General features: G+C 33.5%; 1 protein-coding gene across 5 annotated transcripts in view; it reads left to right on the plus strand.

The window, feature by feature from the left end:
• Positions 1 to 614: 614 nt before the first annotated feature.
• The window catches only part of LOC113235505 (pericentriolar material 1 protein), a 26,566-nt gene continuing 15,835 nt past the window's right edge, over positions 615 to 11,345 (plus strand). The window contains exons 1-11 of one of the 5 annotated variants that reach the window (XM_026471238.1): positions 615 to 951; positions 4,050 to 4,155; positions 5,523 to 5,699; positions 5,815 to 5,912; positions 6,542 to 6,745; positions 6,827 to 6,976; positions 7,062 to 7,667; positions 8,094 to 8,249; positions 8,330 to 8,425; positions 8,561 to 8,773; positions 9,030 to 9,159. In XM_026471238.1, coding sequence (XP_026327023.1) covers positions 817 to 951; positions 4,050 to 4,155; positions 5,523 to 5,699; positions 5,815 to 5,912; positions 6,542 to 6,745; positions 6,827 to 6,976; positions 7,062 to 7,667; positions 8,094 to 8,249; positions 8,330 to 8,425; positions 8,561 to 8,773; positions 9,030 to 9,159 — 2,071 coding nt within the window. In that variant the 5' untranslated portion in view covers positions 615 to 816. The remainder of the gene's footprint in view (positions 952 to 4,049; positions 4,156 to 5,522; positions 5,700 to 5,814; positions 5,913 to 6,541; positions 6,746 to 6,826; positions 6,977 to 7,061; positions 7,668 to 8,093; positions 8,250 to 8,329; positions 8,426 to 8,560; positions 8,774 to 9,029; positions 9,160 to 11,345) is intronic. The other 4 variants (XM_026471237.1, XM_026471236.1, XM_026471234.1 and 1 more) reach the window with 4 other exon arrangements.

Consider the following 11,345-nt stretch of genomic DNA (forward strand, 5'->3'; position numbering starts at 1 on the left):
GACGAGAAGGACAACAATGACGAAATTTGAACGCATTTTTGACTTATCAGATTATTTTGAACGCGTCTTTAAAATAGTGTTATAATTTTAGGTTTGCTTTTCTGCAGCTTTTGTAGTACGTACTCATGGAATTAATAAGTACTTCGTACGAAGTACTTATTAATTCCACGTACGTACTACATACATACCATAGAGCTTTTCTTGACTCTTCGTGGTTAGTAAGCTATACTGGTTAGTAAGTGGGAATTAAACACAATCTCAGATAAAGGTAAATGGCGGTGTAGTTGTATGCTCACCAGAATACGTTTTTCACATTCGCCTTGTAAATGCCATTACCATAACAATGTTTCATGCATTCTGTCGGCAATATTCTATTCTAAAAATATTGTAGCAATAGAATTCATGAATGAATGACGGTTGCTACACGCTGCGATCCAGTCCTTTTCATTAGATTCAGCTTCTGCGCTATTTATTATAAAAAAATGGCAACATGCTATTTGTCAAAGTCATTTGCTTTCGCGTTGTTTCGTCTGTTAATTTTTTTCTCTAAACTGTGAGGATTGAAAAATGCGAACTTATTTGTATTGATTTTGCCTAAAACTTCTAATTTATATCTTATGTCTATGATGAAGGAGTAGGAGCTTTTGGATGGTTAATAATTTGGCTAAATTTGTACAACGAACATTCGATTGTTCTTTTTGTTGCGATCTTTAAAATGGCTAGTTTTTGCAACGAGTTTGTGTGTTTTCATATAATTAATTTGCTCAATAGATGGTGATTGAAAGTCGCTTGTATATAGAGTAGAAAGTGCGTGTTATGGCTCCTGGGAACAACGAGCGACACCCGGGTCACACGGGCACTATTCCGAAGACAAAAGTGAGAAACAATTGCAATGTGCCTCAAGAAGCTGTGACCCCGACTAGAAGAGACATGGCCACTAATTTGGTATCGGTGAGAATCTCTAAAGAACTCTACTGCTCTCCTTATAGTAACTAACGTAATCGACATTTTTAGTGAAATTGAGTTACTAACATATGTGGAATCAGCGAAACGAGATCTAAAACCCCCCTATAAGCGGTTTTTTAAAATATATTTATTAAGTTTTAATTTAATTGTTAAGCAAAATCAGCATAACTGACATTAAAAAAAAGCTTTTGGTGCCCATATCTCGAAAGTTAGTAAATGCAAATGTGTTAGTCATGACAAGGAGGGCAGTGTACCTGTAATAACTAATTTTTTTCCTAATTAGCTGTTCCAGCAGCATGCATCATTCTATGAGATGAGTTGGACGTACTTAAACAAAAAGGATCCAATCCACATTCACTCACTTTTGAGATATGACAGTTTGAAGTTAAATGTTTCTCACTCTTGTTCTAGTTTCGAAACTTTAATGTCATGTAACTCCAGAGATATTTATTTATGTTTATATGTTGGGATTTTTTTTGCTGATCTAAGAAGTTAGACTTTAGGAACTGTTTGGAACATATAACTCACTAACTCATTTTTTGATAATTTTGTGGATTGGATTCTTTTTGCTTAACTACGTCCAGTTCTGAATCATGCACACTATTGACTTCAAGTAATTGTTAGTTATAAAAAATAAGGGGAAGGACTGTACATTACCATCGCACGATTTGAGGGCTGGGAGGGGGGTGGGGGGGAAGGGGGGAGGGGAGGAAACCCTTCGTGCAAAGTTTCAAAGTTAGGAATTTAATAGTTTTCGAGATATTAATTTTTGAAAATTCGAAAAAAATAACCTCAAAAAATCATGTTTTCGCACCAAAGAGCGGGGTAAACCCCTCCCCCCGAACCCCTAGCGGGAAAAAACCCACCCCCAAACCACCCCCCCCAACTCCACTTCCTGTATTATATGAAAAACTAAATTTAAACCTAAAACCAGGCAAAAACGCAAAATCCTAATTGATGCATACATCAAACAGTAAACAACAACAAACAACATGGCGTTCTTTACGCGTTTCGTTATTTTTTTGCAACAAAAAATAATTGTTCAAAAATAAAAGCTTACATACTAATTATAGTAAATTTCTATGTTAAATTTACAATTACGTATTAATTTGTGCTGTTTAATTCAATACTGCGGAAAATTTTTGAAATAACGCAAAAAAATAAACGCGCGCGGCGTTTCGTTCATTTTTTTTTACGAAAATGTTTATTTTTTTGCGTTATTTAAAAAAAAATACTGCAACAACCAAACGCTGTGCTTTCCTAACCTATAAAACCTGTTTCCTATCATATATTTTCGAATATTTCAATAATTTTTATTATCGAAACTACGAGTTTCCTAAAGCTAATATTTTAGGATTACACTGCTAACTATGTAATCTATTCACCATATTAATTTCAACTCTCAACTCGTGCGATGGTAATGTACAGTTGAGCCAAATAAGGTTTTTATGTATGTGTAACATGATTTTTTGCTATTGTTTTTAAGTGCAATTTATTTATTATGTTCAATAGTCTGTTTATTTGTAAGTACTTTATTTATTTAGCAAATGCCGTGTATAGCTATCATAGGAATACAAAATTACTCCTATTTTAGTGCATGTTAACTTTAAGCATCTTCACAATTTGTATTCTGTAGCTATGCCAAAAATAAATAAACAAATAAAACATATTTAGTTTGAAAATTTGTTGCACATTTTTAAATAACTAACATTGATTTTACAGTTATAATTTATTAACCTATTTTTAAAAAATGTAACTTAATTTATTCATATTTAGTTTCTGTATGCATATTATATGTGTGTTCCTACGTGTATTTTATTTACAATAATAAATACCAATCAAACTTGATTTGTAGGAAGTAAACAAACACAAAAGATTTTATACAGTTGCAAAGTGTGCAACTGTCATTTCTGAAAACTCAAGACTTAGTGTGAAGTTCGTTCACAACCAACCACATGTTGGAATTTATTTTTAGATCATCCAAGTCTGTTACAACTTGGAATCTTGCCAACCAAATTATTTGTCGCATAGTTAACTCTGATCCTACTGATTGCTTAATTTCTTTATTTTTTCTGTTCAAATTGAAATATATCAAATTACTATCTTGAATGTAATTTAAGAGTTGTGCTTGTATTAGGTAGTACAATTTAATTCCCATATGGGAGGTTGTTTTTCTAAATTTAGATCAAAGAAGGTGTGTGTGATGTGGCCTATGAAACAAATTTGTATTGTAAAAACAATTTTACAACTATATATGTTTTACTCATTGATTGTTTCATATTGGAATCTGGTGTACCTATTAAAGTAGCTTTACCATTTGGGACTATACTGGTTTCAGGTTGTGTTCTATTATAAACTTGTACTCAATTTGAGTCATTTAAAAATAGTCCTAACTCTTATAACAAAAAATCAATATATGCAGAGTTTATTTACCTAAACTACAAGTAATACACATGCAGTGGATAAAAACCCCCTCTCTAATTTGGAATGATTAAAAAAAACGCAAAAAACTAAAACAAAATAATTACATTGGTTACTTATAAACATCAAACAATTTCAAAACTTTTTTCTAAATACCATAGTAAACTAATTGCTAGTTACACATCAAAAATATATAAAAAAGTTACAATAATTCCAAGATGTCTGAGGGAGGTGTAATATATATTCTAAATCTAAGTAAAAGTACTCTGCTTATTCCCATTTCTGTTTATAACAGATAAAGAGTAAAAGTGTGATGAAAGTAATAATTTTAGACCTTTTGAACATTAATGTGTTGTGTTTTATAAAATATACCAATTGCAACATGTATCTACTTAAAGTTATATCTGTTTAGGTATCTATTATAATTAATTACAGAACTTAAAGCATTGAATTATAGAACTAAGTACAAATTATGGTTTAAATGGCTCTATCCTTTTTGTTAATAAGGTTTCAAATGAAACCCAACAGGCAAGAATGTTCCCCATAAAATTTTCTATTATTTATTAAATTCTCAGGAATAATGTTCATCAGCATATTTAACATTTTATTTACTTCTAAAATGTATAATGTCCATTCACTATTAATTCCCTATGATTTTTCAGACTTCTCTTGACTGGGTACCGGTATCAGAGTACAATACAAGAGCGAACTATAACCAATCAAGAAAACAGACAAATAACTCGTCAGATCATGAGTTGACAGATTTAGGTAAGTAACATTTTTGTTTTGCATGTTTTAATGGTGTTCTTTCATTAGACATAATTATTTTTTAAATGTAAAACAATACTTTCTTTAACTCTCTTTGTGCTAACTAATATATGAGTACTATCATGATGAACTGTATCTTTTTATAACAATGTGTGGTCAATGTCATTGATAAGCATGTGTCAAACAGATAAAGCTTTCTGTGCCTGCTACATAATGCTATGGAAACATAGATTGTGAATTCAAATTTTTGTGAATTGGGGGCCAAACTCACTAAATGGATCCTAAAAATGATATATACAGGTTGTTATACAGTGTGTTCTTTTTAACTGGGTCCGAAATCCGAAACGGTCTTAGGAACTATTAAGTCTTTTTTTATATATATCATAGTCAGTTCTTTGGTCAAGTGTGAGATATCCATAAAATTGATTAATATGTTTTTAGTGCTGATCGTCTCAGTTTCCTGAAAGGATCATTTACTGTACGAGGAGGAAAAATCAGGACCGCAGAAGTTGGTCTAATTTCATAAGGATAAGGACAATTTCATTGTATCTGCGGAATAGAATCTAAACAGCAAAAGTTGGTCTTATTTAAAAAATATATATTAATTTTGCGTGAAAAAGACTGTTTTATTAAATTTGACCAACATCTGTCATCTTTACATGAAATTGAGTCAATCAATACTGAAAAAAAATATTTTATTCATTTTTGGGGACAACTCATGCTTGACCAATAATTGACTGTGTGAAAATTATATTCACAAAAAAATATGTCATGGTATCTGTGATAGTTTTCCCGTAACTGTCTAATTCCCCTTTACTGTCCTAGTTAAAAAGACTCTAGTTAGTACAGTTAGTTACATATTATTCCCACATTTAGACATAAGTATCCTCAGAGAACTGATTTTTTAAAACTGTTTTGCGGGGCCAAATAACACCGCCACCCCTTCACTGCTTTTAGTGATTCTTTTTACAGCAGTCGTTATTTATGTCGTACATATCCTTAAGTATACGTGCCCCAATGATAAATACACAGTTCAGGAATCCTTCAAGTATTATCATTAAAGAAATTTATTCAATTCTTGTAAAATTGTGTAGTTGTGTAGTTATTGCCACTATGGTCATGGTCAATATGTTAATTGTATTATAATGTAACTATACTCATGCCATAAAGGTCAATTGGTACTCAAAATTTACCATTGAATAGTATTATGATTTTTTTATTGGAATATGTACTTGACCCACAATCATTTGTTGCAAAATAGAACTCCTCTTAAAATGCTGCTATAAGGAGCTCCTTACTATTACTAGAAGTTAAAAAATGAGAAAAGGATAGCTACTTATTACTTCAACATAACCTTATTTTTGTAGACAACTCAGTATCATTCGAGAGTGGATTCGGGAGGTTCGTGCCGGTTCGGCCGCAGCCGCGGGTATTGCCTCTCAACGTTCAGAATCAAAATATAGCATCTGATACAAATGACGAAGGTGCTGGGTCCTCCGCATCAGGACATTCTTTGCACCCTTATGCTCATCAAATGCAAAATGGTAATAAAAATAATTAACGGGTTCTTGTTTTGCATGTTCTGGGTAGTGCACTGATTTAATTTAGTTGCTGCATAGTACAAAAATTCCCTAATTTGAGACCATTATATTATTTTAGGTCTAATCCCACATTCGAACCACGCTGCTGCGGCTGTTATGATAGTAAATCCTACTACACCAAATGCTGTGACTGGGAGTATGTCGCAACCATTTAATGTAAGTTTTTGAAACTCGTAATGTAATAATACCTCACTGTTTTAAAAAGGTACAACACTAATTTACTGAAAGTGAACTGTAACATTTAGTTACAGTTCAGATGATCATGTTAGAACAATGCTCATGCAATAGTCGTTTTTAAAGGTTAACCAGCTAACTCCTAAACTAAATGTGAGTGGGCATTGGGTTCTTTGTAATCATAAAGCTTACGATTGTATATTTAAAAGCATCATATCGTCGCCTTACTTTCTAAAACTCGTATTTTAAAAAACAAAGTAAATGCAAAAAATGCATTGCGTATACGTATTTGCAGGATGATTTCACATCGAATTTCCTTCATATTCACACACTGGCTTTTACCTATTCTTAAAGTAATGAATCCAAATTAACATCCTGGATAAGAAATTTAAAATAAATAGAAATTCTTGCCATCTCTTGAATAATCACTCTTTATGAAATAAATGTTTGAGAAAGTAAGGCGTCGATATGTGCTCCTACAGACACACGTTTCAATATGTATACCTATGTGACAATTTATTTTAAAGTCTGCCAAAATGAACAAAAAAATGTGCAGAGTGATTCTTTCACCTTAATTCCTAGTGATATATTGCAAATCTTCTACTTTTTAGGCGCCAAATCAGAATAGAAGCAATTTAACAAGGAATGTAAACCCGGCCCGTAACAATTTCGAAGGCAACTCTTTGTTAAGTAACAACAACACAACTCCACCCGTATCTAACGCTAGAACTGCTACTAAAACTGTCAATATTATGAATAACATGTATGACCAGGGGCAAGGGGGCTTCAACAATATTAATGAGAATAATCATATTGTGAGTATCAATTTGATCAACTTTGCCTTCTTACCTACAATGGACAGATTTAATACACACGTACTTATTCTTACTTAAAAGGCACATAGAGAATCAGCGCGTACGCTGGGTGAAGCTATAGTGGCTGCATGCCCCGACGCAGCGGCTGTTGAAAGACGCTTAGGTCAAATTCGAGAATACATTCGTGTGACGTCGTCTCTTGTTGACACCATGCGTAATTCCGAGGATGAGGTACGTCTCCCATAGTAGCCGATTTACGTTGGTTACAAAGTAAGTAGGTAAACATCTTGATTAAATTGATTTAAATGTAATTTAGGCTTTTATTGAGCACACAAAGGAGGAATACGATGAGCTGGTACAGATGGTTGAGAAGTTGAAGGAAAGTGAGAAAAAGTTAGAAAGTATGCTGACTGAAAAAGAACCTGATAACATTGAGGTGCCTGCTGAGGAAGCACATGAAAGTAGTACACAAGGTGAGCTACACCTAATTAAAATTGAAAATGACAATACACCTGAGAAAATTTTGAATCAAGATAAATCTAACAATAAAAACAGTGATGTCAACACTACGCTCAAGAAAGTATCTAATATTGAAAATGAACAACTGAATAAAACTTTACATAACACTAAAAGTGAAGAAAACCAACAAGAAAGTAAAATTAATGAACCTTCGATATCCGATAACATACTTCGTTCTTCGGAACACTTGGAGAAAATCGACGAAAAAAACGAAGATGTAGAAGGTGATCTCATAGAAATAAAAGAATTACAATCCACTTGCACAGAAGACCCCAAAAAAGACGATGAACATTTGAATGAAATGCTGAGAAAGAATATTTTGTCTTGCGTTGAAAAGGTGGCTTGTATCGAAGAAATGAAAACAAAAACCAGAGACAGCAGTAGCGCCGAAGATCAGGTTTCTGTCTGTTGAAGTTTGCTATCGAGAGTGTGGCTCTGTCTGTTAAATTCTGAATCAACCTAAAGCATGACTAGTTGCAGACCGAGAAAGTAACCATCTTCGTAATAACATTGCTGTGACGAATCTTCGACAAGCATTAGATACTGCTACAAAGAATCGGCTTACTGTGTTTGATTGGAATATTAGATGATGCTATTTTATCGTTATCGGAAAGTAGACATTTGGAATCGAAATGCTTACTTTCGGTTCCGAAACAAATAGCAGTGTGTGTGATTATTTTACATCTCACCTTGTCTAACATTAGCTGTTTCTGTGCTGATTTCCTCTGAACATTTTCACTGTTACCTACCTTTATTAGTGTTTATTGTTGTGACCTTAGTGAGAAAACATATTATTTAAACTTAGAGTAAAATTATAGTATTTTCTTAGCAGGATGTTATAGTTCGGCCAGTGTCGGTGCAGAGCAATGGTTCAGCGTATAGTGAAAATGAGCTTTGGCAGAATGAGATAAAAAATAAAATGGAAATGTCTTCAATGCGTTTGGCTGCATTGAAGCAGCAACAGAAAAGACTGCTGAAGTATCAGGTTAGCAACATTTTACGATTAATGTTATGTGATTTGTGTAAGGAAGAGAAATATCATAAATATGCTCAATTTATTTTTAGGAGGAAGCTAAGCAGCAACTAGACGAAATGAACAGAGAGAGGCAATCGCAGGAGTTGCATCCTGCAACATCACATGACAATTTTGCAAACATGCAGGTAAACTTAATTTTTACAACCTCGTACAGAAACTACCGTCTATTTTACATTACGAACATTTTCTGGTTCGTACTGGTTTATCACAGATATGTATCACTGAGTATGCTTTTACTCATGACTTAAATAAATTTCCAGACTCAAACATTTGGCGGTAACTTTCACCATCCGAACCGCATGTATGCAGCTAATCAAATAGGCGTCGCTACGACTCTACCACACTCTTCGGAGGCTATGCATGTACAACAGAACTTGAGTAATATTGAAAACGACCATGGGCATGCGGTTCACGCTGTCCATAATCAGGATGAAAGATTTTCACACCGAGAAGCAAATATTGCTAGTAGTGAGGTAAATGTTCTTTGTTAAGTTGTCGTAGTCAAATATAATATTAGAAATTATACATAATTAGAACAATATAGGCATAAAAGCTGAACATGTGTGTGAGAAATTATAAGTTACGCGCAATGTTTCTGTACATAATCTGGAGCACTGACAATCAAGGCGATATTAACTCTTACTAGCTTAAGTAGGCTCTTGTTTTCAGATTGAGTTCGAAGAAGTGTATTTTGTAGTGCTGTTAAATGGAAACCAATTGTTTTAATAGGAAGCGGCAGGCGGTGGCCGTGATAGTGATGGTGAAGAAGACGAAGGTTTGTTGGGCGAAAGAGCTCGGCTGCTGCAGATGAAACTGCGCGAGTTGCAACTCAAGAAACAACACATGGAGAGCTTGGTAAGATATCTGGAAATGTCCTCATTTATACGGCTCCTCCTACGTAAAGTATCGTATGTCGAAATTGCCAAGAGTGGTCGTATATTCTTTGTAAAGCGTAATTTCAGGCACCCAAATTTGATAATTGTAAATCATCTCAGTTACGTGTCGATAGATTGACAATGTCAGGATTTTGTATAGTTGGTACTTTGCCTTTCATGCAGAGTCGATGGCGTAGTCTACTAATTACTTCTAAAATTTATGACAAAAAAAAAATACATTTAATTTGAAAATTCAATTGCTATACTTCGTTTCAATCCATTTTCAACAAATGTAAACAAACAAGTCACTGACAAGACCATAGACAGTTTAGTGATGATCAATTATAATGCCAACTACAAATCGATTAGTTAATTGAATTAATCGATTTGTCTAATTGAGTCATACTAGCGGTATTCCCCACATAACCTATATAAGTATTTGATTTATATGATATGATATAGAAGTTATTTGAAATTTCCGAAATCTTAATTTTAAGCCCTCCTTCGAATCCTTACACTTAGATGCTCGTTCGATTGCAATTGAAATATTCGTATTACTAATCGATTACAAAAACTTAAATTGGTTGAACCCAATTTTTTTTTCGTACAGCACTATGCGACCTTAGACAAATCATAGATGTATAGATGAAAAATAACCTCACTTTTGGACTACCATTTTTCAAATACAATTTTACGATGCTATTCAAATAACTATTGTTGGCAAATGTGATGATATATCCAGTCGAAATCTTCTAAATATACGTGAAACTGTTACTTATTCGATTTATTGAGTGATTGTCTTAGAATTTTAACCAAATAGGGGCCTTACCATGAACTCTTGTTACGATTCAGTTTAGGACCTAAAATGATTCGTTGTGAGACAGTGCTACATGAAGTGTCATGGCAATCGTCATCCTGCTTTTCTGTCGTTACGAACCTATACTGAATTGTAATAAGAGTTCATGGTAAGGCCCCTGGTTTGTTTACTTTTTGTTGAACAGACTGTAGTTAAACGAGATAAAAATTAAAATAATTTCCATGGTAGTTTAGTAAGGCAACATCGATTGTTAGTGATTGAGTGAATGAACGCAATTAGTGCCATTCCACTGACATTCTGTTGAGATTCAACTGCCATTGCAACTAGATTTTAGCTGAATAATTGTAATATGATCCAGTGGAGTCTCATTGTAATTACAATAACCAGTGGTTTCAAGAAACGAAAAACTTTCTGAAAATGGAAAAGGAAATTTTAATTTCATTAAGAAAAGTACGCGAGTGCACGTCTTCATGTATATTAAACTGTATTATGTACTATGTACTACAAAATTTTTTTTTATGAACAAATGTAACTTACAATTTGAATTCGATTTAAAATGGAAGGGTCGATATTTGCCCAATGTAGCATGTTATGGGTTGAAATGCATTTTATTTTCTTCTCCGATAAGGGTGATTCCGTCTTATATCTAGACAGCGCTGATCAATATCCTGGAAGTAGTTTATATATGTAAATGGCCGTGAATATCAATTGCATCCTCTTTAATATAAATTATAAGAAGTCCGTTTTTTCCTTGTAATATTATTCGAAGTTCGATCATGAGCTAATATTGTTTTCTGAGCTTTGTTTGCTGTGTGTTACAAACTAATTTATAAATTAACGCTTCCTAATATGGTTAGATGGCGCTAATCCTAAACAAAATAAATGAATGCCGGCTGTATCCTTTAAATACTATGAAATAAGCGCCATCTAGTTGATTTCTTTGTTATCACTAGAAATTAGAGTAGCTTTGATAAATTGCAGCTTGTCAATGTAAAACAAATTGCTGACATAAATAGCCATTTCGTACTCGTGGCGACATCTAGTGTACCAATAGGGACTAAATTCCCGACTATGCTGTCTTGTATCGCGATTAGCAGTCCCCATGAGTTATTGGCACATTATTAGCATGGTACGTCGATTTTTGTCTGTGTCTGGATAACTGAAAACAATATACTTTATCGCATCCTGGCCTTTACTATATCGATAGACTGCGTAAAACACTTGACAATTTCACATGAAGAAGTTACATTTAGTGATGGCAATAACGGCCACTTGTCAATAATTAATTATTTGTTAGTGTAATACACCACCTCTAGTTACTAATATTTTACGCAGGAGCTTGTAACAGATGTC

Source organism: Hyposmocoma kahamanoa, unplaced genomic scaffold, assembly GCF_003589595.1.
Source record: "Hyposmocoma kahamanoa isolate Upper Pololo Valley unplaced genomic scaffold, ASM358959v1 87, whole genome shotgun sequence".
NCBI classification, from domain to species: Eukaryota; Metazoa; Arthropoda; class Insecta; order Lepidoptera; family Cosmopterigidae; genus Hyposmocoma; species Hyposmocoma kahamanoa.